The 25905-nt window shown below is 59.9% G+C and overlaps 2 protein-coding genes across 2 annotated transcripts; one reads left to right on the plus strand and one right to left on the minus strand.

Annotated features, from left to right (window-relative positions):
* The first annotated feature begins 445 nt into the window (after positions 1–445).
* On the plus strand, positions 446–22043 carry ARAP3 (ArfGAP with RhoGAP domain, ankyrin repeat and PH domain 3). Its single transcript, XM_082489688.1, has 34 exons — positions 446–588; positions 2532–3641; positions 4316–4377; positions 4703–4776; positions 5018–5088; positions 9451–9720; positions 9980–10049; positions 10658–10778; positions 11000–11187; positions 12061–12167; positions 12261–12460; positions 12617–12702; positions 12874–13056; positions 13299–13461; positions 13774–13905; positions 13979–14132; positions 14283–14385; positions 14617–14815; positions 14904–14967; positions 15280–15443; positions 15600–15812; positions 15975–16080; positions 16612–16759; positions 16938–17006; positions 17298–17372; positions 17482–17596; positions 17757–17885; positions 18058–18191; positions 18349–18431; positions 18672–18707; positions 19492–19555; positions 19645–19782; positions 20119–20157; positions 20866–22043. Exons 2-34 carry the CDS (start codon positions 2572–2574, stop codon positions 21430–21432), a joined length of 5397 nt encoding a protein of 1798 aa, XP_082345814.1. The 5' UTR covers positions 446–588; positions 2532–2571; the 3' UTR covers positions 21433–22043.
* A 261-nt stretch (positions 22044–22304) lies between these two features.
* Positions 22305–24495, minus strand: LOC309677429 (proteinase-activated receptor 3-like; the record flags this gene model as incomplete). The annotated part of the gene is made up of 2 exons (XM_082490226.1): positions 22305–23329; positions 24399–24495. 2 exons carry the CDS (start codon positions 24493–24495, stop codon positions 22305–22307), a joined length of 1122 nt encoding a protein of 373 aa, XP_082346352.1.
* Positions 24496–25905: the final 1410 nt, after the last annotated feature.

Here is a 25905-nt window from a genome sequence, read left to right on the forward strand (position 1 = left end):
CTCTTGCCGGTGGCCAGAGGTAGAAACAGCAGATAGAGCCGAATGCGCCTGAGAAATTCAAAGATCTCCCTTAACAGCGCAGCCTTGGGATGTGGGTCTCAGGGAAGCCAGGTCGCCCCATGGCAGTACGTGCCCGAGGGCATGGTGGGGAGCAGGACCCTTGCTGGGAAAGCGAGAGAAGGAGCATGAGGCGTGAGCGGGAAAGGTTGGGAGCAGCACCCGAAGGATGGCAGAGCCTGGGCAGAACATGGAGCAGCCAGGCCAGGGGCCAAGCGCGGGGCAGGGTCATGCCTAAGAAGGGGCAGGACAGGAGGGTGGGACAGGGATGAGGACCGGAGGGTTGGCCTGGAGGAGGGACCAGCAGTGGGAGGTGCAGGCTGGGTGCTGTGAAGCCTGCCTTCGCCTGCAGCAGTTCCTGTAGAGCTGCCTGCCCGTGCCCGCAGGCTGAGCCCTGCGCCTGGCGGGGACGCCTTGGCATCACCCTGGAGCCTGGAACGGGGAGGCCATGGAGCCCGCAGCGTCACTGCTACCGTTCTGCTCCGCTGGAGCCAACCCTGGGAGACTGCGGACTGCACAGCAGGGCAAGAGGTGAGGGACAACCCCAAAGGTGGCAGGGGATGGATGGGACAGATTTGCGGACAGGGGGGAAAGGGCCAGGACCGGGGCAATCCATACCCAAATCCGGCCCACTGCGTTGGCTGGTCCACATGGATTTGCGGGAACAGGGACGGTGTCCACCTCCCTGTAAACAGCCACTGCCCTCGAGCACAGCCAGACTGCCCCAAAGAGCCATACCACAGTCCAATGCCTGGCATGGCCCCAGTGCCCACTGCCTGAACACAGGGAGGTTTTGGGAGCCAGTTCTCCACAGGAGACTGCCTGCTGAAGCCCCGGGCAGGGGCAGGCAGCTGGCCGCAGATCCCTCGGGGCGATACTGGCACTAGAAAGGGGGAAATTGCTCCATTTCAGCACCAGGCTGCTGGGCAGAAGTGGGTACAGCCCTTTAACCTTGTGGCAAAGACACCCAGCCCACACCGGTACAGAACATCATCCTCTACATCCCCCTGCCCAGCCCTTTGTGTAGGTCCTACATCAACAGGCAGCCTTCCAGCTGCGATGTCCCCATGTCCTGCTCCCCACACCCTGCTCCCCCAGCTTCTCAGCCAGCTCCTGCCATGACTGTCCCTCCTCAATGCACACCAGTGCACAGCTGCTCACCCGTGCGCAGCCACTCACCCCATGGGGACACCACCCCCTGGGCACACACATATGGGGTCAGGCACCCACATCACGCACATCACTCCACACCCACTCGTGTAAGCAGAGGGCCCCACTGTCCCCGAGTGCTTGCTGACAGCATCCCACCCCACGTGGTCCCAGGGACACCGGTGCCTCTGCTGGCACACCAGCTTGCTCACACTTCCTCATGCCACTCATGCAACTTTTGCCTGTGCAGGCAGCGGTGGCAAGCGGGCAGATGCCTGCACAGAGGCACGCGGGCTAGTGCAGCAGGGAGCCTGGCTAGGCTGTCCCTCAGCCGCCCAGGACGCAGCTCCTGCAGGAGGGGGCAGGGGATGCGTGGGAGCGTGCAGGCAGCAGGAAGGAAGCCTGCGCCTAACAATAGAGGGAAATGGAGGAACTGGAAAAAGACCCAGTGGCAGCACAGTCAGCACAGATGGTTAAGTGCGGGGCGGCGTGATTCATAGGAAAAAGGCCCTCAGTGCTCCACAGAGAGCCCACAGCTCTGTCCCCAGGGCTGTGACTGCAAATAGTTTGGGGGTGGGGGTCCCCGGTGGAGCGGGACCTGGTGGGTGGGCACCGTGCTGAGCGCCAGCCCCGGGTTGTGCCCCTCTGTTTTGAGCTGCGGGTGCTGGCAGTGGGGTGTGCAGGGACCCGTCCTGGCTGGGGGTGGGTGGGAGGCTGTCCCCCCTCTGCCTGCCCGTGAGTCATGCTGACCTCTCCCATGCCCTCGCCAGCAGCAAGAGAGAGAGATTATGGTCTGGCCCTTCCGGCCGCAGAGCCCTCCCCGAGTTGGCCAGCACAGGAGCTCATCCCCTGGGAGGGGCTCAGCTGCTCCCCCCATTATCTGCCTTGGGCAGCCCCTTCTGCCGGGACACCCCCCCCTCCCCTAGCCCCGGGCTGCGCAAGCTCTCATCCTCCTGCTGCCCAGCCCCACGCACGGCAGAGCCCAGGATGCCCCAGCACCCGGCATCTGCTCGACCACCCACTCCCCCGTGAGCCCCCCAGCTGCTCGGTTCCTGTCTGGGCTCGGGTCACGGCCTCACCGACAAAGCGGGGCCAGGATCCGGCAGCTTTTGGGAGGGGCGGAGAGGCTCAGGGCTGAGGAACAACAGGATGCTGGCTTCTTGAGCTGGGAGGTGAGCGACGGCGGGGAGAGCAGCAAGGCACGGAGACCTTCGGGAGCATCCCACGCTCCCACCCACGGGTTCTGTGCCCTTCACAGCAGCTGAGCCACTCCCCCACCCCCCTTCCTGCTGCCTCCTCACCCCCTTTCTCTCCTTCTTCCACAGATGATGGGCTGAGCATCCATTGCAGAGGCACCCCAGGGCCATGAGCTCCCCATGCGGTCCTGACTCTGATATTGCAGACTGGCTGGCCACCATCCACTTGGAGAGGTACCGAGATGTCTTCAAGCAGCATGGATACCACGTGGCCAGAGATGCTGCCTTGCTGGACGGCGACCACCTACAGAAAATTGGCATCACTGCCACTGGGCACCGCAAAAGGATCCTGAACTTGGCACAGCAGACACGGATGGTCAGTCCTGCAGCAGGAGACACACATTTCCAAGCCACTGAGGTCCTGGATGCTCCCCAGGAGGGCAAGGATGCCATGAAAGCAGAGCCGGGAGGAGCTATTGACGCCTTTGGGACACATCAGCATGTCGCTGTGCCTGCCCAGGCATCGCCGCTAGAGAAGGAACCTGCTCCTCCCCTTGTGAAGCCAGTTCCCAAGCCAAGGACTATTTTCCCTCGCTCAAAGCCAGAGCAGGGCTTGGCACCTGTGCCACCAACACGCACCACAGTGTCGGCGCACAGCCCAGACAGCGACGGGGCACCTGCAGCCTTTGTGGTACTGGAGGGGTTTGTGCCGGGGGAGAGCTCCACGGATCTGGAGAGCCCAGAGCTCAGGCCAGCACTGTCACTCAGCCCGGGAGCGAGCGTGGCCATGGGTATGGGAGCATCCCGGCGGAGAGCACGGGACAGTGCTCGGGAGGAGGCACGGCATCCCCCAGCCCTGGATCATGGACAAGCCCTGGAAGCATCAGAGAAATCCCCTACATCTGCGCCATCTGTCCCACCACGGCTCAGCCACAGGGTCCCAACGACTGAGGCCAGCCCTGGGAGCGTGACAGAGGGACACCCCACAGCCAACCCTCCCTTGTTCGCTGCAGCTGCCCCAGCCAAGAGAGATCCCTTGCCATGCCCCAGGGCAGCCTCACAGGCAGGCTTAGGGCAGGGCAGGCTGGAGATGGTGTCCAACGTCATCTATGAAGGACTCAAGCCCCCATCAGCACCCACTGTGGACTCGGGAGGGGATGCTGGTCCCCAGGGTCGGGCTCTTGCTCAGCCCCCGGCTCTGTCCCCGCAGGAGCTGACCCAGCTGGACAACAAGCCTGAGTAAGCAGATGCTTTCCCTCACATCCCGGGGAGCCGGGGACGGGGGGGGACGGGACGGTGGGGACGGTGCAGAGCAGCCAGACCCAAGGATCCAGAGAGCCCCCACCCCTGGGGCCCCATCCGCAGCCTGACCCTGCCTGCCTCCGGGTGCTGACAAAGCCCCTTTCACTGCTCTTCCCGTGCCTTCCCCGGGCTCTGCACGGAGCAGCCCTGCAGGGCAGCTGGGATCCCTCTGAGCTGACAGGGTGGCCCTGGGCCCCTGGATGGCTTCTTCTGCTTGCAGGGAGAAGCTGCTTCCCCTCCTTAGCCCCCCACCCTAAGCAACAGGGCTGGGGGTCCCCGGCATGATGAAAGGGTGGCTGAGGGCTCTGGGGCTGGCTTGTGCTGGAAGCAAGGTGGGAGATGTTAAAGAGGAGTGAGCTGGGATGGGAAAAGCCCGGCAGCCCCAGGAAACACAGCCCGGTGGGTCCCGGGGTGGGGAGGAGAAGGGAGCAAGGAGGGCACTGAGAGCAGGAAGGAGATGTTGCACATCCCAGGGGACAAAGCCAGGCTCAGCCCCGGTCAGATGCAGCCGCCACCCCATGTAAGCCAGATGGGAATAGAAGGTGGAAAAAACCCACAGTCTCCCACCTCATCCCAGCCAGAGCTGCAGTAACCCCTTTCCTGTTTTCCAGCAGTCCCGGCTGGCCCAGTGGGGGCTCACCCCCCGTCCTGCAGAGACCCACCGGCAAGCCAGGTGAGAGCCCCCAGGCCATCAGTGCGAAGTGGGGACTCCCAGTGTCTTCAAGGAAAGGGGGTGAGGGGGACATCTATGCACCTTGACTTTCCCTCCAGGTCCTGCCCTGTGCTCCTGCCTTGCTCAGGAACTGGGGTGGCCCCAGGCTAAGGCAGGGTCCAGCTCCACATGTATTGGGGCTGATATCTTTGTTGTGCCAGTCACCCTGGATGTTGGGGTGCACCGTGGCGGGCTTGGCAGAGGGGTCCCCCTCCAGGGCTGGCAGTCCTGGCTGGCCACAGCAGGCACCGCTGACTGCCTTTCCCTCCTATGTCTCTGCCCACAGAGGTCGGCGAGCAGCCCATCAGCCCCTACAGTGAGACCATCTTTGGGCATGTACCCCCAGCCCCGGAGCAGAAGGTGAGAGGAGACTGGGGGGATGGTGGCTGTCCCCTGCCATCACTCTGCATCACACCAGGTGCTGTGAAGTAGGGAGCTAGAACTGGTGAGACCACAGTGCCCAGCGGTGCCTGGCTGAGCATCACTGCTGGGGTGAGGGGCACAGGTTGATCCCCCCGCACAGTGGGCCAGGCAGGTTGAGGATGTTGAGGAATGGTAGAGGGCATCGGGGACAAGAGATTTGACCAATATCTCCTCCTAGGGTGTGGGCATCTCCTCCGATCAGAGCTACGAGGCAGTGTCTGAGCTGGAGCTGGAACGAGAAGCCTGCAGGTAGGCATCACCTCCTCCAGGCTGCAGGGGCTGGGCTTGGGGTCTGGGATTTGCATGCCAGGGGAACACCCCTAGGGACAGCCTGAAAGGCAGCGGGGGGCTTTTCCCCCACCATAGAGCTGATCAGGCATGGCTGGGATCAGGTCAGCCATCTCAAGAAAAGATGATGGACTTGGAGATGAGAAGGAGCCATGCTGATGAGTGGCCCTCATGGGGACAGAGCTTGCCAGCAGGTGCTCTGAGTGCACAGATCGGGCAATGCCAGCAGCACTGCACACCTGCACATCAAGCGGAGCCTGGATTTGGCCACTGGGAAACACCACGGGCGACAGGGATTGTTCAGAAATGGGATGCCTCCAAGCTCCAGATGAAGGGATGTGCGACCTCCAAAGGCTCCGGCACCATCAGATCAGCATTTGCTGACCTGCCACACCATGAGGGACAGTTAGGTGGTGAGGGGCACCTTTAAAATGCTTTTGAAATGTACTTTCCATAACTCTTGATAGCATCTCAGAAAGAGGAAGGAAATCTGCTCTTCCCATTTCGGACGGGGAGGGTTCCTTTTCCTGTGTTGCTTAGAGAGGAGGAGACGAGCTGCAGCTCTGTGTCCTTCAGCTTTGCCCGTGGCCGCACTGGCCAATGCGTCCCCATGCCCCTGCATTTCTGGCCCCAGTGTTTGTTGGTCCAGCCCTTCTGCTCCAGGTGCGAGTCACTGCAGTGTGGCCCGATCCGGTGTCACAGCCAGCTAGACGTTGCAGCCAGATGAGAGCCAACACAGGCCACAGGTAGGGAGTTGCAAATACCTGGGAACAGGAGTTCTGTAGCCAGAAATACTGAAATCTGCTGTGGAGCCTCTGAAACAGCCATTCAGAGCAGGGCTGGGTGCTGGCCCATTGGTCACAGTCTCCATCCAGCAGCTTCCAGGGAGCTGGGATACAGAGCATCTTGAGGGCATCAGCCAGGCACGTGCAGCCCTGCACTCACCAGGGACTTTGCAGCCTGGGCATGCTGAGAAGAGGCAGGATGAGGCCATCAGCAGGCAGTGGGTCACAGTTTTTTTTTCTCTCAGCCTGAGCACTAACCAGGTGGGGGGTGTGGGAGGTTGAACAAAAGACAAAAAAGCCTCTGAAGACCTTTTGCATTGTGCTTATGGACCCCACTGGCCAGCTGCTCCAATGTTTTCCTCCCCAGACCAACCCCACCAGTCTGACCATGATCCCCCTAGAGCAGAGCTATGGGTTCCTGCTTAGTTGGTGAGCCGCTGCAAGCCAGCACTGGATCCTGCCCCTACCTCTGTGGGACCTTCCGATCCTGCCCGTCAACACTGGTGTTGCTCCAGTTCAGCCAGTTACTCATCCTGCTGGCTGGCACCTGGCCACTAGGGACTCTGTAAGCATCTTCTGCAGTCCACCAACCCACTCATTATGGGTAATACTTCCCACTCCCAAACTTCAGAGAGGCCCTCCTGCCCCTTTGGCACAATAACTTCCTCCTACCTGAGATATCTTCTTTCACCCTGTTCTGGAGGAGTTTAGTCTGGACTATACTGCTCCTGCCTTCGGGTCTGGGCAGCTAGTGCCAGTGTTAGAGGTGGGTCCAGCAGAGCCTGGAGGAAGGGTGGGATTCGCCCACTCTGATGCTGAGCACCTTTATCCAAGCTGGTTGTGCTCAGCCCCCCAAAGTACTAGTGCGGAGGATGACATCTGCCCTACTTCAGACATTGTCCTCAGCAGGAGAAAAATGGTGGCACAGCTCCTGTGTCACCCCATGGAGCTCGGGGGACTTGGTCAGACAGCAACTCATCAGGCATCGTGGTGAGGATGGAGGACCCTGCCCTGGTTTCCATAGAGACCCGCGATGAGATGATCCTCAGGCAGATACCTGTCTGGACTACTTCTCCCCACACCTCAAGGCATCTTCCCTGCAGGAAAAGAAGCACTGGGCATGGTGTGTCCTTGACAGCTTGTTCTTTATCTCCCTACGTACCTCCAGGTGCCCACCAGCAGGTTGACTATCTGGCCCATGACCCCCAGTTGAAGTAACCAGATCCATCAGCAGCTCCTTGGTCCCCTCACCACCAGCAGATCCCTTTCTTCCACCACCCATCCTCCATCCTCAGTCAACTCTCCCACATAAGTACTGACAGGCTGAGACTGCCCCAACTTGGTGCACCTCAGGCATCACCCTCCGGCTCAGCTTACCTGGAAATACCCTCTCCTTGCCCTGGGGATTCATTTGGCCCTAAGGTTAATTGTCTTCACTGCCCGACACCAGCTGAAAAGGGAGATGACTTGGCCTTTGCAGAGTTGTTGCTTGGAGGCTTCCTTCACCAACCTTGTCCTCAAGGGCAGAGCTGGGAGATGACCTGGGTCCTGGCATGCTCCTGGGATGCTGAGAGACCCCACTCCAGCTAGGTCAAGGGCTTTGCTTGTCCCTCACAGATGCTGCTTGTCCTCCAGCTCTTCGTGATTTCAGTGGCTGTAAATCATGGCTTGGGAAGGGGCTCTCACGGATTTCTCCCCATTTTCTCTTCCCTGACCCATTCAGTGAGTCTGTCTCCCACTCAGCTCTGGCACTCAAGGCTGATGTCTGCCTACAGTGTACAGAGTCCTCCAGCCACCTCACTCTCTGGCCGATCCATCCTGAAGAAGCTGGACACTGGGCTGGGAGTCCAGCCAGACGAACCGCTCTGCCAAGGCTCTGTTATGCTAATTAAATATCAATTTTCATTGTGCTTTGAGCCTCCCAGCCACCCATGGCCATTTCTCATCTTTCTTGCGGACACTGGAGCCAAACGGGTCATTTTCCCTCTCCACCCACCTCCTCTGCCCCATAGACCATCTCACTTCTCTGGAGCTGACCCCTAGCCTGGGTGGCTCCAGCCCAACATCCTCCCAGGCAGACTTCAGGTCTTACTTCTGTCCCACATCTGATGTCTGATGGCCTCATAAGGTGCCTGTCCAGGGTCAAAGCACAGGTCCCGTGCAATGCCTTGGCTTCCACGATGAGGCAGTGCTCAAACCAGGTGCTTGGAGAATTTATGATGAGGGGAGGTGTTTGGGGTCATTCTCCTGGTCCAAAAGCATTTCCAGCACATGGACTTGTAAGATGGAGGAGGTTTCTCATATTCAGTAGCCCCCAGTGAGTTTCTTCTCCATAAATTTCTCCATCTACAACACCCCATGGCAAGGAGTCCCACAGGTCAGCCACTCCTTTCCCGTGTGGTTCTGCACCCTGCTCCTGCTGAGTCCCCCATGTGATGGTCCCCAGCTCGTGTGACTGAAGCAGTGGTGGCTAGGAGATGCCTCTCTGCCCTTCTCATGCTGCTCAGGACTTTAGAAACCTCCCCCCATCACTCACCCTTTCCTCCTTGGAGGTACCCAGGTTGCTCAGGTGTTCCTCAGACAAAAGCTATGACAGGGCTTGGGCCATCCTCATTGCCTTTCTTGGAGCCTTTTCTTCATCCAGGCGGTGGATTCCACAAGTGACCCAATGACATGGGTGCTCTCCTGCTGAGGCGTCCCGGCTGCCAAAAGCAGACAGTGCCATGACTCTTTTCCTGCCCGTCACCATTGCACATGGGCAGCTCCCCTGTGAGCTCCTGGGACCGTCAGACATTTTCCAGCACATTTCCTTTTCGGGGAAAGACAAACGTCTGGCTGAGAGAGCTGATGGGAAGGGGCAGGCATAGCAGTTTATTTTTACAATTTCCTTTTATTGTTATGGCTGGATATCTCACCAGGCCTGGCTGGGGGTTTTAGAATGATTTCCCAAGAAAAGGAGATGGATGCAGGAGCTCCACTAGCCCATCTGTCTGTCTCTCCCAATCACTTTGCAAAATATTTCAGCTAGATGAGAGAGGAGGAGGGAGGATGCTGTGACAGAAGGACCTTCTCAGTGCTGTGAACACTGGAGGGGTGGAGGGAGAGGGCAGGCTGAGACCCGTGGTGGGAAGGGAGCTGGGGCGCGTGCAGGGCAGGGAGAAGGATGCGAGCAGGGGAGCTGCCTGGCTTCAGTTTGCTGCCTGTGGTGTCAAGAGGGGAGGAATACTTAAGAGGTTTGGAGATGTGTGGTGGTCTGTGTGGTATTACCTAAGGTGGGGAAGCCCATTTTGCCAGCTAACCCCAGCCTTGCCATCATGTAGGACTGGCTTTGTGGCCACGGGACTCATGAGCGCTGAGCCTTTGTCCCACCCTGCTCATGGAGATGCAAATACACGCATCACTGGGTGCCCTGAGGACCTCAGTGTGGGGGCAGGAGCAGTGTGAGACATCCTCAAATGGGATGGTGTTGACGAGGACCCCACATGGTGAGCAGCCATGTTGCTGCCACCAAGCTTCCCCACAGCCCCATTTCTCACAGGACAAGCAGCGAGTGCAGCAGTGATGGAAGGAGCGAGGACGAGGAGACCCGATCCCGGCTCATCGACCGCATCATCCAGAATGACACAGAGGGGTACTCCACTGTGGAGGCACCACGGGCTGAGGGTGCCCCATTCAGCCTGCCAGCCCATCTTTACCCAGATGAGGTCCTGGACGACCTCACCATCTCCCCTTACGCCAGCTTCACATCGCTCTCTGAGCCCCGACCCACCATGCTCAGCGGCTGGCTGGACAAGCTCTCCCCACAGGGGTACGTGCCCACACATGGGACAGTCCCCATAGGTAAAGCCCCTTTGGGCAAGGCTGGTGAGTTGGGCAGGCTGGTCACCATGCTACTGGGGCAGCCAGACCTCCTCACCACAGGAGGAGGACTCTCTTGGGTGCCCCAGCAGTGCTGCAAGGGTCTCTGAGCAGCTACCCTTAGGGGAAGTGGGGTCTGTGAGTGGATGTGAGGTCCTCAGGGGAATCGTCCCCTTGCCAACAGCCCTGTTTTTCTGCCATCCCAACAGGAACTATGTCTTCCAGAGGCGCTACGTCCGCTTCGATGGGAAGAACCTGATGTACTTCAGCAGTGAGAAGGTACAGAGGGGCAGGATGCGGGCAGGATGGGGAGGGTGCACCATGTTGCTTAAGCAGGGTGCCTTGATACCATGCAAGCTGCCATATCCCCTTTGCCTTCCCATGTTCTTCTGTAAGGAGCCAGCAATGTCTTACCATCACCAGGGTGGAGCAGCCATGGCCCTTGTTCTTGGGGGGGCTCTAGGCACAGCCGAGCACCTGGGGGATGTGGAGGATGGAGGAGCTTTGTGGGTTAAGTGCATGGGATGAATCAACAGCCCTTCCCTGTCCCATGTCCTCTCATCCCACCGCATGGGTTCTGCATGGCCCTGTAAGGCCTGCCACAGGGTGTTGGTGGCTGCCACACCACCTGGGGTGACAGGCGCTGCTGCCCCAGTCCTGCAACACAGCCAGCCAGGCTGGTCCCATGTCAGTGGCACCCATGCAGAAACAGGTACCATGCATGGTCTCAGAGCAGCCTCTATTGCAGAAGATTGCAGGCCTCCCTGCCATGTCCCCTTACCCCCATGGTTATGGTGTCATCATGCCCAGCAAACCAGTAGCCAGATTATGGAGGTGCCCCACAGGAAGAGCAAAGAGGTGGTAACCCCATCTGGGGCTCATTCCAGGAGCCCTACCCCAAGGGGGTGATCCCGCTGTCTGTCATCGAGATGGCTCGTTCCACAAAGGACAACAAGTTCCAGGTCTTGACCAGCCATCGGATCTTCGTCTTCCGTGCTGAGAATGAGGGTAAGCGAAAACCTGGACTCAGGCTTGCCAATACCCAAAAACCATCCCTGCCTCCCTGCTCAAACCACAGCATCCTGGGGGCAGCTCTCACCCCACCCCCAAAATGATTGCAATTGTGATTAGCAAGGGGACCTCTCCCCTGCCATGCCTACCGGGGGTTCTGCTCCATGCCAGGGCTGTTGGGAAGGGCTCAGACCCATTCCCTAATGCTTGGTCTCCAGCCCAGAGGAACGAGTGGTGCTCCACACTGCAGAAGAAGGTGATGGACCAGCGCCTGGTGGGCTCCCGGCCCCGGCCCTCCAACACCTCTCACTGCCAGAAGTCAGGAACCCTGGAGCTGAAGGGCCAGAAGTCCAAGGTGTTTGCAGCCCTGACCCTGCCCGAGATGTGGCTGTACAAGAGTGAGCAGGTTTGTAGCTGGACCAGACACCCCGCTGGCACAGAGGGTTGTGCCAATGGTGGACGAGGGTGAGAGTGTTGGAGGGATGAAGGGACCTTAGCCAGGGCTGATGCCAAAGGGAGAGTGGAGAGAAAAAGGACAGGCAGGAGAAAGGGAATGATGGAACGGGAAGCTGGAGATCCTGCACAGGGCAGCTGTAGTGGGAGCCTGGAGTTGGAGATGCACAGAGGGCCAGGAGCAGACTCTCCTCCCGATCTCCTATCACCAAATCTTCATCTCTGCCCAGCACTTAGGTCTTCGTCACACCAAAGCATCGCACCAAATCATCCCAATCCATCACAGGACAGGTGGATCAATGACCACAAAATCACCAGCAAAATTACCTGCTGAAAAGCGGGCTTGCCCCATAGGGGCAGCAAGTCTCTGCCAGCCCGTTGCACCCTGCCCATGGAAATCCCCACCTCCTGCCTGCTGAATTTTCTCAGCACTCCTGTTTTTTTTTCCAGTCACCTCATTTCCAGTTTGCCTGGAGTACACTAAGCAACATCAAGCCTCTGCGTTTTTTGCTCAAGTTGATACTTGCTTTATGAGTGTGCCTGACTCACTGTGGACTCAAATCCCCAAACCAGAGGGATTTGAATGGCCGGGTTTGGGGGCTGTGGGCAGAACTTGCCTTTCATTTCATAACACGCTTGCTGAATGCTGTATGTCACCCCACATGGGATGGCTGAGATGTGGTGGGGTGCCACGTCTAACTGGTCCAAGCAGAGTAGGGTACCAGGCACAGCTCCCTGGCTCCAACATCACAGGCATATCCAGGGTGGTGTGTCCACCATGGCTGTGGTGCTGCAGAGCCAACGCCAGTGTCACTCTGAATTGCAGTTCTTTAAAATGGGCATTGCCATCTGCTTGATTGAGATGCGCGGCTCCACCATCCGTGAAGCCAAGAACCGCGGCTTCGAGCTCATCACCCCCTTCAAAATATTCAGGTACCCTGGGTGTCTGGGTAGGATGAGGTGGGGAGAGCAGTCAGGTGCTGGAAGCTCCAGGCCCCTGAGTTTCGGTCATGCTGGTGCTCATAGCTTCGTGGCAGAGTCAGAGCGGGAGAAGCGGGAATGGATGGAGGCCCTGCAGGAGGCCATAGCTGAGATGCTCTACGACTATGAGGTGGCAGAGAAGATCTGGTCCAACAAAGCCAACAAACATTGTGCAGACTGCTGGGCTCAGAGTCCTGACTGGGCGTCCATCAACTTGTGTGTGGTCATCTGCAAGCAGTGTGCAGGCCAGTATATCTTCCTGGGGTGGACACGGGTCTCCCAGTGTGTGTGGGCTGGATCTGCCTTGGGCAGGCAGGATGCTGGCTGGGGTACAGGGGTGACTTGGGTGCTGGTTCCCTGGCAGGATCAAGGGGTGCTCACTCACCTGCTCTCCTCCACAGGGCAACACCGCAGCCTGGGCTCCAACATTTCCAAGGTGCAAAGTCTGAAGCTCGACACCAGCATCTGGTCCAATGAAATCGTACAGGTAGAGGCACTCAGGGCAGAGCACTGGCGCTTGCATGGCATACTTAGAGCCAGGCTGCTTCACCGGACAGGGCAGCAGCCCCACGGTCTCCGCCAGGATGCAGGGATGCTGGGCATCCTGCTCCTTCCAGCTGACCCTGGTACTCGCCATGACCGTGGGACTTTCCTGCAGCTCTTCATCATGCTGGGAAATGACCGAGCCAACCGGTTTTGGGCCGCTCGCCTCCCTGCTGCCGAGGCCCTCTACCCAGATGCCAGCGCTGAGCAGAGACGGGACTTCATCTCCCACAAGTACCGAGAGGGTCGGTACCGCCTGCCCCATCCCCACTATGCCACGCAGGAGGATGTGCTCCAGGTAGGGACCACCTTGGGATGCAGGCAGGATTCTGGAGTGCTGGGAACCACTCCAGAGCTCTGGTTCTGAGGTGCCAGCACCTCCTGCTTGGTTGCATGTGCCCGCAACCCCATGCCAAGCAGTCTTGGGGTCTCAGGTGGGAGGTTTTGCCCTGCTTTGCCTGCCTTTGAGCACCCCTGGCAGTGGGCTGGGGGTCTCCATGAGCCAGGATGCAGTCCCTACAGGAGCCTGTCTTGTCCCAGGCACTTTGTACTGCGGTGGCAGGACCATCCCTGCTCAAGACCATCCTGCAGTTCTTCTCATCCCCAGAGACTGGGCTGGCGGCTGACCCCCCTGCCTGTGAGGTGGCCCCTGGGGCTGACCTTTGGTGGGGACCAGAGAGCAAACGGCCCAGGAACCGTTCAGGTAATGAGGACACTCAAGCTCCATCTGGCTGTGATGGGGGGACTTCCTCTTTGCCTGTGCCCTCCACAGCATGCCTCAGGGCTGAGGACAGGCATCAGGTGTTGTGGTTCTCTGGGGGACCTGCCTGCTCCACTGCACCCCTCTTTTGGGATGGGGCAAGGCAGCAGGTTCCTCTGAAGACCCTTTTTGGGGAACCCCATGCCTGGTGCATCCCCTTGCCTACACCTGCATGAGTGGGGTCTCCCCGCCTCCCGGTACCCACATTTTGGTGGGTGCCTGCTCCCACGCCACTCTCAGCACCGTTGCCCACAGGGAGTCCCCACACACGGGAACCGGGTCCGGAGGGAGTTTACAACGAGATCACGCAGCCAGTGACACACAGCGGGTACCTGTACCGGGCCATGGCCTCCATCAGGCTCCCCGGTGCCAAGAAGAGCAAAGACGGTAAGTATGGGGAGTGGGGGGAGGCAGCCACTGGGGTGCCCACCCCGGTGTTGCTGACCCCCCGGTCCCACAGACTTCCAGCGCACCTGGTGCTCCCTGGAGAGAGCCCTGCTCTTCTTCGAGACAGAGAAATGCATTGAGCCCTTGGGCCACATCGAGAGCGGAGACCTCATCTCCCTGGGCGTGAGCAGAGCTCAGGCACTCACCAGCCCCGGCCCCACAGAAAGGTACCCCCAACCTTGCCCCCACTGCTTGCCCAAAGAGCCCATGAGCACACAGAGGGCAGGGACGGGGTGCTTGGTCCAGTGGTCTGGTCTGGCTCTGGGTGCGGGTTCAGGGTAGAGGGCTGCCCTGATGGGCTGGTTCATCCTCTGCAGGTTTCGTTTCACCCTAGAGCTCTTCCTCACTGGGGAAAAAGTGCAGCAGCTAGGAACTGACGGACCAGAGACGTTGCAAGCCTGGGCCAGTGCCATCGGCAAGGTGAGCCAGCCCCAACCCCGGTACCCCTGGTGGGTCCATGGACTCCATCCCTGCTTCTCCATTGTAATTCCTCCCAGCTCTCCACATTCTTCATCCTCTGTGGCATGCACCCTCCTTCCCTTTGCGGGGGCTTCCTTCCTCCCCGGTGACCTGCCCCCATCCTCAGGGGCAATCCTTGCTTGGGGGCTGAGCCCTGTTTTTACCTGGCTCGTCTCTTGCTCCGTCCCACAGTGGTTCACACCTGTGAGCTGTCACTGCCTGCTGGGCTATGAGTTCCAGCGTGTGGGCCAGCTGCGCTACAAGTGCATGCTCAACCCCGAGCGGTGGCAGCAGGCCTTCTTCATCCTGCAGAAAGCCCACCTCTTCATCTGCCCCACTGAGGACAATGGGGCTGAGGACAGCATCAACCTCCGGCGGCTGCAGGAGCTCAGTGAGTGCCATGCCACAGCCCAGGACGGGCACCACGTGGTGGGCAGCCATGCACAGCATTGACCCCTCTACTTCTCACCCCAATGCAGGTCTGGTCCCCGCCTCAGAGACCCCAGAGAAGAAGGAGCTGCTGATCCTGGTGGAGATGGGAAGGTGAGTCACGGCTGCAGGAAGAATGGGCAATGTGCCAAGCAAGCTCAGCAGGCTGCTCAGGGCAAATGCACTCATGCGTGGGTCTCAAACCCATGGTGTGGATGCTGCTGGGACAGCAGGGCTTTGGCCAAGGGGCTTACAGAGGTCACACCAGCTTGGGGTCTCTCACCAGGGTAGGGTGTCTCTTGGCTCAGCCTGGCTGTGCCTTGCTCTTTGTCCCAGAGTAAGACCGTACCTACGGGCAGGAGGGGGTAATCTGGACACCCACCCCAGCAACTTTCATTCCCTCTTCTCTGCCCTTGTCGTTCTCAGGACATTTTACCTGCAGGGCTTGTCACGGGCGGACTCGGCAGCATGGTACGCTGATATCCAAGCGTCAGCGGGGGGACGAGGTAACGCATTGCGGGACCAGCAGCTGAGCCGGGGGGACATCCCCATCATTGTGGACAGCTGCATTGCCTTCATCACGCAGTACGGTGAGTCCAGCACTGTGGCGTCACTGCCAGAGCATCCTCCGGCACACATGGGGCAGCAGAGGGGTCCAGGCAGGAGGCACAACTCTCGAGGTCCCAGCCCCACTGGGGACTCTCTGGGCAAGATTGAGCCCCCATGACCCTATGTCCCTGCCCCAGGGCTGCGTCATGAGGGGATTTACCGCAAGAATGGAGCCAAGTCCCGGATCAAGGTACTGATGGAGGAGTTTCGGCGGGATGCCCGCAACGTCAAGCTGCGCATCAATGACAACTTCATCGAAGACGTCACCGATGTGCTGAAGAGGTTCTTCCGTGAGCTCGAGGACCCTGTCTTCACCCTGGAGCTGCACCCACAGTGGAAGGAGGCTGCAGGTACCTCCTTCACCTAACCCCTGCTCCCACGCTGGGCTGCCTGCCAGGGACCCCCGGGGTTGGTGTCCCTGAGGACAGGATCCCGGTACTAGCCCTAGAGACATGTCAGCTCTATGTCCGTCAGACTCAGAAATGGTCCACAGCTCGTTTTCCTCCCTCCAGAAATCTCCTCGAAGCCCCAGCGCCTAGAGAGGTACAAGGAGCTCATTCATCGCCTGCCTCGCCTCAACCACAAGACCTTGGCTGCACTGATTGGGCACCTTTACCGGTCAGTGCGTCACCTCCCAGCTGGGTCCCCTGGTCCAGCCAGGGTCCCCAAGGCCAGCCAGCAGCATGAGATCTCCCCACTGCCCAGGGAACACTGGATCCAATCCCTGCAAACCAGGAAGAGCCCAGTGCCTGTGCCCTGCCCCACCAGCCCCCCAGGTGGTGCTGGGGTGTGCTGCAGTATGCTACTCTGGGACACCTCAAAAGTTCCCAAAGTCATCCTGCAGCAACAGGGGAGTGACAGGATGTTCAGGAGTAGGTGACACCCCTCTATAGGATGTAATCTTCAACAAATCCCCCAAAAAAGGGAAAAAAACAAATTCCCATCCTCAACTTGGAGTATGAGATGGGGCTGTTGTCTGGTTTGGTGGCAGCTGGAAGTCCTTCAAATAGGACCTGGCCAGCTTGAAGAGGAGCTGGGGAAAAATGGGCTGTTTTTCAGGAGAGTTTGTATGAGGCAGAGGAGGGTGGCTGGGGCTGAAACCCCACCCAGAGTGGGACCAGTCCCTCACCTCTGTCCTCCTTGTCCCAGGGTACAGAAATGTGCAGACCTCAACCAGATGAGCACCAAGAACCTGTCACTGCTTTTCGCACCCAGCCTCTTCCAGACCGATGGCAAAGGAGAGCATGAGGTCAAGGTGATGGAAGACCTCATTGACAACTATGTCAGCATCTTCAACGTAAGCTCCCTGCAAGGGCCGTGACAGCCCCTTCCATGCTGGCTCTGTCCATCTCCCCTTGTATCCCCCCATACTGCCCACCTCTGCCTCCCCCTGCATCCCTCCATCCTGGCCATGTGTCCTCAAGCCATATCCCACTCCACACTGACTCTCACCCTGTGCGCCCTTCCTCTGGCAGATTGATGAGGACCAGGTATCCCAGATGGATCTGGAGAACAGTCTGATCACCACCTGGAAGGACACCCAGGTACTGGGGATGTACTTGCCGGCCTCCATCACATCAGAGACCCCCAGGCTGGTGGGACTGCCTGGAGGATGGGGGCATGCTCAGCTGCCCACCCTATGTCCCCACTATCACACACCAGATATTTGGGGAAGGACCTTCCCCCACTTGTCTCCCCTTTGCCCATCACCTTGAGGATACCCAGGGAAGAAGCAGCCCCAGCTCCCTGGGACGCCATCACCAGCCCCTGGGGAGAGGGGATGTGCACAGCACCCATGCCAGCAATGGCATCAATGCCACCCGCTCTTCCCCCAGCTCTCGCAGGCAGGGGACCTCATCATCGAGGTTTACCTGGAACAGAAGCTGCCTGACTGCTGTGTCACCCTGAAGGTAAGTTCCAAAGGAGTGCCGTGCCAAAGGATGTGAGGAGGGATGCAGGCCTATCCCTGGAACCCATCCTACCACCACCCACCCCAGCTCCTTGTGTGTCTGGCCCCAGGTGTCCCCCACGATGACAGCAGAGGAGCTCACCAACCAGGTCCTGGAAATGCGCAACGTGGCGGCCAGCCTGGACATCTGGCTGACCTTCGAGGCCCTGGAGAATGGGGAGCTGGGTGAGCATGGTGGGGATGGCACGGGGGGATGCTCTCGGCACAACCAGGTTGGTGAAGAGGAGGTGTGGGATATGGGGGTCAGCTTGCTGCCGGTGGCAGGAGGGGCAGGGACTGGCACGGTGGAGGAGACACAGTGGTGATAGTGTCCCTGCCTCTCCAGAGAGGCCCCTGCACCCCAAGGAGAAGGTGCTGGAGCAGGCTTTGCAGTGGTGCAAGCTTCCAGAGCCCAGTGCTGCATACCTGCTGGTGAAGAAGGTCCCCATTGGGGAGGGCAGCTGTCTCTTCACAGGTAAGGCAATGACAGAGGGTCCCAGCCCCTAGGGGTGACCCCAGAGGGGGATAGCTCTGCCCCAGCTTCCCCTGGCCACCTCCCAGCAGCCATCAGGGGCGCATCCCTGAGACCCACAGCCACCCTCACGTGTACACGGACATCCTGACCCCTGTCTCCTCCCACTGGGCAGGCACCAAGCGTGAGACCCCCAAGTGCGGGCTGCTGAAATGTCGCGAGGAGCCCCCCAAGCTGCTGGGGAACAAGTTTCAGGAGCGCTACTTCGTCATCCGGGACCGGAGGCTGCTGCTACTCAAGGAGAAGAGGGTACCCAGGGAATGCTGTGGGGATGGACTGGTGCCCCGAGGGCAGGAGGAGATGAGGGGAGGGGGAGCCTGGGGACAGGGGTGGCACGGTGGTGGCTGTCCTCCTGGCAGGGAGGCTGTCATCAAGCTGAGATGACCCGATGGATCTCCTTCCCCAGAGTGCCAAGCCGGAGCGTGAGTGGCCCCTGGATGCAGCCAAGGTTTACATGGGCATTAGGAAGAAGCTGAAGCCACCAGCCCAGTAAGTGGGACCTTCCCTGGCCATGGCCCTGGGGGCATGCATCCCTCTGTCCCTGCCTCCAGCACCCGGCACACAAACCCAGCTGTCAGGAGCATGCCAAGCTTCACCAGGACCCAAAGCCATGACAAGCCTGGGCCCGGGGGGCAAGCTCAGCCCCCACCCCCCGTTGCTGCCCACTGACCCATGGCTGTGTCTGAGTTTGGCAGTGCTGCCCCACAGCCTGTGTCTTCCTTTCCCCAGGTGGGGTTTCACGCTGACCCTGGACAAGCAGCAGCTGTGAGTATCTGTCCCTGCCACCCTGGGGCTGGGGGGATGTTGAGATCTGTCCCCAGTTTTAGTGGGAGTGGGACAGCGGGGGGCAGCACTACAGAGCCCTGGGCGTCAGGGCAGAGCTGGCGGCACTCAAGGGACAGAGTGGTGGGGCCACGTGCTCCCTGGCACAAGGTGGGGGCCAGGCTACGGGGACAATCCATCTCCATACCACACACCCTTCCTACCTCCCCATCCACACCAGCACCCCGGGCAGATGTCTTCCAAGCACCCAGCACCAGGCTCTGGTAGGACCTGCCCACCCTGCCCAGGTGCGCATGTCACCTGCATGACTGTGCTGCCTGCCAGCCTTCACCCAACACCGCTCTCTGTCCCCATGCACCCAACACCAGGTGCTCCTGCACCCTGCACCGAGCTGGGCTCCCTGCCCTGGCATCCCTGGTACTGCTGGGTGCTCGGGCACACCCGTGCATGCTGCTGATCCTGTCCCCAATTCCCTGATGCTGCCCCAGTGCTGGGGCAGCAGCTGAGCATGTCACCTGTCCCCGACATGGGGCTGAGATGTTCTTCTAAGGGCAGCAAGGGTAGCTGAGCCAAAGTGCCTCATGGGTGCCCAATAACTTCTCGCCTTTCCCCGTAGCAGCAATTTGGGCATGCAGAGAGTTTCAGAGGTGCAGCCCCACTAGGTATAATTGTGCCTGAGAGCCCCAGGCTCACAGGCAAGGTGACAAGGACATGCGGGCCCCACCGGCCCTGCTCCCTGGCAGCTTCTCAGCTGACTCCTCTGCAGGTACCTGGTGTGCTCGGGGCAGGCTGAGCTGTGGGACTGGACCACCAGCATCCTCAAGGCTCAGGTGGGTGCAGGCTGGCTGGGTTGGGCTGGGAGGGGGCTGGCAGGGCAGCCCAGCGTGACTCACCCTTCCTGCCCTGTTCTTTTGCACAGCACGATGACCTGCGCCCCGTGATCATGCGCCGGCGCTCCTCTTCCGACCTCGCCAAGCAGAAGTTCGGCACCATGCCACTGGTGCCACTGCATGGGGACAGCACCGACGCCACCATGCTCTCTGCCAACCAGACCCTGGTAAAGCCCCTGCAGCTACCCCTGCCCATGGGTCCTCCTGCACCCACCCAGGTCCACACACCCATCCTGAGACCATGCGCCCACCCTGTGGTGGCCCTGGAGGCGGGTGCGCGCTGCCTGGTACCGATGGATGCTTTGGGTGTGTGTCCCTGTGCTCGGCGGTGTGTGCGCACTGCATGCTGTGTTTGTTGTCTGTGGCACCGCTCCATGCGTGCAGGGCCCTGTCAGGACATGTGGGGTGCTGTACCCCGCTGCCCGTCCTCTACCTGCTGAGGCATCCGTTACCCTGCTCCATGCTACCACGTGCTTACCTCTGCCTGTCTCCTCTGTTTCTAGCGCCGCCTGCACACGCGAAGGACTTTGTCCATGTTCTTTGTAAGTACCCGCACACGTGGAGCGCGTCCGTCGCTGGCTTTGCACCGTGCCTCCTGGCTACAGCAGCAAGGGCTCACCTGCAGCATCCCATCTGCACTCAGAGACACGCCTGGGCCACCCTGCCCATGCTGTGGGGATAAGGAGGGGGTGCCCATTGCTCTGTGTCCCATTACCTGGGGATGGGGTCCCTGCATGGTTTCGGTGCATGCAAGCAAGACCACAACAGTCCAACCCGGCTCCCAGAGCTTCTCCCAGTGGGTGCATGTTGCCCAGAGGGAACCAACACAAGAAATGTGAGGAAATAGGTTTGGGTACTCCTCGGCATCAGGTTATTTCCCTGGAGACCACCTGGCTAGACCTCACCTCACCTGGCTTTGTGCTCGGCATGGGGGCCCATCTGCCCTCCCCACCCCAGACCACCTTTGCCAAGGGATGCTGGGCTGGCGCCACACCCTGGTGGCATGGACCATGCCTCAGCAGGGACCAAAACGGTCACCCTCCATCTGCGATGGGGGAAGAAAGAGTAACTGTGACTGAGCCAAGAGACCTGATGGAGGGTGGGTCCCCTGCAGGAATCAGCCCCATGGTGAGGTGGCAAGGGTCCCCAGGCAGCACCCGAGTGCAGGGAGGGCAACATGACAGGGGACGGAGGGGTACAGCTAAGCAGTGAGGACAGTGCACCTCACACCAACACCCCCCCTCCCCCAGCCCATGAAGATGCACCAAGACTCCCTGGAGGAGCAACAGGAGAAGGAGTCAGATGCCGATCCTGTCTACGAGGAGGTGGGAAACTTCCCCGAGCTGGCCACACTGGACCTGGGGAGAGGGCTGCTGGCAGACCTGTCGGCTGTGCCCCCCGTGGACAGGTCCAAGAAGCCAGCCCCGTTCCCTGAGCAGCCCCCAGACATGCCGCTGCGCTCCTCGCTGCCCGCCAGCCCAGCTCAGAGGTTGGTGGGTCCCTCCGTCCCCAAAGCCCTATCCCTCGAAAGGGGCTTGAACCTGGAGAGTGACAAAGCTCCAGCCCAGGGGCCCAGACCCACCAAAACAGCCTCTCTGGAGAGGAATGTGGAGCCTTCCCTGGCTCTGGCCAGGGACTGGGAGCAGGTAGACACACTGGGGAGCAGTCCCAGTGCTGAGACCTCCCTGGAGAACCCCAAGAAGAGGAACATGCAGCCTCCCTCACCCATCAACGACAAACTCATCCAGGAGCTCAGCAGCGTCATCCTCAGGAAAAACGAGGGCCAGCCACCGGGGCCGGGCCAGCCAGTGACATGACCCACTGTGTTGAAGGGGCAGCCACTGACCTGGGGGTCAAGTCGCACCCGGCAGCAGCGACGATGGGTACTCCACGCTCCCACATACGGAGCCCGCATCCTCCTCCTCCTCCAGACCCCAGCGCTGGGCTTGGGAATGGGAACAAGTGGGGACCAGGGGACTAGTAGGGACTGGGATGCTGAGGGGCGGTACCTCCTTTTGGCAGGGCTGGGGATGCTGCCACACATGGTCTTGCTCATGGGTGGCACATCTGCCATTGGGCCCAGTGCCGAGGGAAGCAAGTAAAAGGGAGAATAAAACACTGCATATTTTGGCAGCACCACACAGTGTCAGGCAGGGGGGCATTGTGGTGCTTGCCAGCACAGGGGAACACGGCATGATGTCCCCTCCCCAGCACTGGGCCCATGGGGCAGGTTCAGGACACCCAAGTCATCCCCCACTTCCATTCTTGCATCTACTGCGGCATATTTTAGGGGGGGTCAACAGGAGCAGGGCTGGCCATGTGTGCCTGGCACGTAGTCTTGGCGATGGAGGACAGCTCCTGCTCAGCTGGGGTATTTATACATGTTCCTTCCACCAGCAGGGAGAAATAAAGGTTTATTTGTACTCTGGAGGGTTTGGTCACTGAAGGAGGAGTGGTGAGGGATGCCGGGGTCTGGCAGGAGGGTGCTAGGGCTGGGCACCCAGATGGGGGACCCATGGGACGGGGGCAGCACCAGCGGAGTCAGAGGAACTGCAAAACTGGGGCAAAGCCCTGCTGAACCTCAAATCCAGGGCAGGATTTTCTGCCCAAGTCTGCTGTCAGCCTGGGACACTGCAGGATCCCCCCTCCCCGGGGCAAGGGGACACAGCCCAGCACCGCCTGGCCCTGCCTACAGCTGGCTCTGCTCGCTGGACCTCAGGGGCAAGGCTGTCTTCTCCGAAGCCCTCCCCGATGAGGTCTTGAGCCCTCCCAGGCAGCAGCTGACTGCATCCCGGACCCAGCCCTGAAAATCCTTGGAAACGTAGAAGTAGACGAAGGGATCGAAGCAGTTATTGAAGGCGCTGAGCACCAGGGCGAGGGCATACCAGATGTAGGTGATGTTGTGGCACCCTGTGGCCTCCAGCATGTAGTGGATGAAGAGCAGCACGTTGCTGGGGGTGAAGCAGAGGAGGAAGACCAGGAGGACGAGGGCCAGGACACGCACCAACTGCCCATAGCGTTTCCCCTTGGCCAGCAGCCGCACCAGGATGCAGCTGTAGGAGATGGTCATGACCACAAAGGGCAAGCCAAAGCCCACCCCCACCAGGGAGAGGAAATAGTAGACAAGGAACATGTGCTTATCCTTTTCTAGGACATCGTGGCACGTTGTGATGTTCAGGCTTGAGATATGATGTATCTGGGGGTGCAAAAGCAGAGGGCTCATGCCCAGCCCCACCACCAGCCAAATTGCCACACAGACACCTGCTTTGCCCCATGTCCAACTCGAGCCCTTCCACAGGAACGGGTGCACCACAGAGATGTAGCGCTCCAGGCCAATACAGGTGAGGAAGAGGATGGAGCTGTACATGTTCCCATAGAAGAAGGCTACCATGGTGCGGCACAGGTAGTCCCCAAAGAGCCAGTGATTGCCCAACAGGTGGTAGGAGATCTTGAAGGGCAACAGGAGGACAAAGAGCAGGTCGGCACAGGCCAGGTTGAGCAGGAAGAGGGTGCTGGAACATCTCCTGAAGTTGATCACCAGAACCCAACAGGCCAGAGCATTGGCTGGCAGCCCCACGAGCAGGACCACAGAGTAGAGGGCAGGGAGGAGGCGAGTGGTGAGGGTGTTGTTGAGAAAACCTTCCACAGAGGCACTGGGGCACTTGGCTTCTTCTTGAGGAACGAGGGGGATCAAGACTCGCCCTTTACCACGCACTGCAGAGGACACAAGGCATCAGGTTGGTCCCAGAGCCACCTCCCAGTGCTCCTTCCGACTCGGGACCATGCAGGAGAATCACCCCTCCCTGCAGAGCGACCAGCAGATGCAGGATGTAGCATCTCCCTGCACCATGGCAGGGGCGGCTCGTGTCATGGGATCCCTTAACATCCTGCCTCCCTCGCTGTGCGGAGCCTCGCCACATCCTCTGCTGCCTGCGCCGCTCTCCTGGCAGTGCTGCTGCAGCGGTGTCAGCCCAGACGGGCGCTTTGCTCACAGCCCAGACGGGCTCTGCTCCTGCACGCCACTGCGGGGACACACGGCTCTGCCAACATCCCTTTTCCTACAGAGCCCAGCTCAATGGGTCCCCCCCACAACCCCACGGGATCAAAAGGACAGACAGGAAACCCACGCCAGGGCAAGGTTGGGGTATGGCCACCCATGCCAAGATGGGAGATGTTCTCCCACTGGGGTTTCTGCCTCCTCCTCCTCCTTCTCCTGGCCAGCTCCCCAGCTCAGCCCCCCACCGCAGCCAGGGCTGCGCACTCCTCCCATCTTGCTGTGGTCGGAGGCTTTACACTGCACGCTCAGAACAAAAGCAAAGAACAGGAAGATCCCACAGCACCAGACAAAACAACTCCCGATCAAATCCCCTTTCTGGCCTTCTCAAAAATCACAGCTGGGCTCTGCTCCCCTGCATGTCACCCCCAATTCCAAAAGTTCCACTCAGGTGATCCCCAGGACACCCAGCCCCGGGGGACCCTGGTTACATCCAACAGGTTTCCCACAACCTCTGCCACCTCTCCGCATCCAGGGGACAGAGGAAATTCAAGTTAAGAAAGCAGTAACCTGATTTTTGCTGCCAAAAGGAGAAAGGGTGGCAGGGTTTCAGGTCTTCACTTAGGTTTTCAACATGGGCACCCAGGGAAGGCAGCAGAGTGGTGCTCTGAGCTTTCACCGTGACACCCAGCTATGCCCTCCAAGTATCAGAGGACACAATGTCGAGGTGTCTCAGCAAAGCCTCCCTGCCCTGCTCCATCACCTCCCAGACCCCATCAAAGAACTTACCCGGGAAGAATTGGGTGGCTGAGCCAAGCCAGGCACAGCAGAGCAGGAGGGAGACACAGGTAGCAGCAGAACCAGGCAAAAGCACCAGCCGGGACATCTCGGTGGGGTGGCCTCTGTGCCAAGCTGGGTCTGCACAAATGTCACAGGCAGGGCTGGTCCCACTGTGTGACACCACGGCAGGACAGGCACCAGCCCCCTCCCCGCTGGCACCCTTCCTCTTTCTCCTCTACGTCGTGTCCACGTCCTGCCCACGTTCCTGTGGTCCGAGCGGCCAGACGGCAGGCAGGGAGCATGAGATGACCACCCACTGTCACCGCCGCTGAGCACTCATGGGACGTCACGGGTGGTTTCCATCTGCTGGCACGCAATAGCACACTGCGAGGAGGAGGAAGCAGATATAAGATCAGTGCTGAAAGACAGTTGTGAACCACAGTGGGCAGGTGGAGCTATATGTTCTTGTTCCTGTGCCCCCGTGTCCCTGTGTCCCCATGTCCCCATCTCCCCATGTCCCAGTTTCTCCTCATGTGCCCACCTCCCTGTTTCCCTTTGTCCCTGTGTCCCCATGTCTCCATGTCCCCATGTCCCCATGTCCCAGTGTCCCTGTGTCCCCGTCTCATCTCCCCATCTCCCCTTGTCCCTGTGTCCCTGTGTCCCCATCTCCCTGTATTCCCCGTCTCCCCATCTCCCCTTGTGCCTGTGCCCCTACTGTCCATATGTCCCTGTGTCCCCATGTCCCCATGTCACCATCTCTCCCCATGTCCCCATCTCCCTGTGTCCCCTTGTCCCTGTGCCCCCATGTCCCCACATCCCCGTGTCCCTGTACCCCTGTGTCCCTGTGTCCCTGTTTCCTCATATGCCCCCATGTCCCTGTGTCCCCATGTCCTCATCTCCCCATGTCCTGCATCTCCCCTTGTCCCTGTGTCCCCCTGTCCACAGGTCCCTGTGTCCTCGTGTCCCCAAGTCCTCATGTCCCTGTATGCCCCTACGTCCCTGTGTCCCCATGTCCCCATCTCCCTGTGTTTCCCATCTCCCCTTGTCCCCATGTCCCTACTGTCCATATGTCTTCCTGTGTCCCCACTTCTCCCCATGTCCCCATCTCCCTGTCTCCTCCTGTCCCTGTGCCCTCGTGTCCACGTGTCCCTGTGTCCCCATCTCCGGGTCCCCATGTCCCCATCTCCCCATGTCCCCATCTCCCCGCGTCCCCATGTCCCCGGGTCCCCGGGTCCCCATGTCCCCATCTCCCCGTGTCCCCATGTCCCCATATCCCCATGTCCCCATGTCCCCATATCCCCATGTCCCCATATCCCCGTGTCCCCATCTCCCCGTGTCCCCATGTCCCCATCTCCCCGTGTCCCCATGTCCCCATATCCCCATGTCCCCATCTCCCCATGTCCCCATCTCCCCGTGTCCCCATGTCCCCATATCCCCATGTCCCCATATCCCCATGTCCCCATCTCCCCGTGTCCCCATCTCCCCATCTCCCCATCTCCCCGTGTCCCCATCTCCC

This window comes from Vanellus vanellus (assembly GCF_965231255.1).
Source record: "Vanellus vanellus genome assembly, chromosome: 13".
Taxonomy (NCBI): domain Eukaryota; kingdom Metazoa; phylum Chordata; class Aves; order Charadriiformes; family Charadriidae; genus Vanellus; species Vanellus vanellus.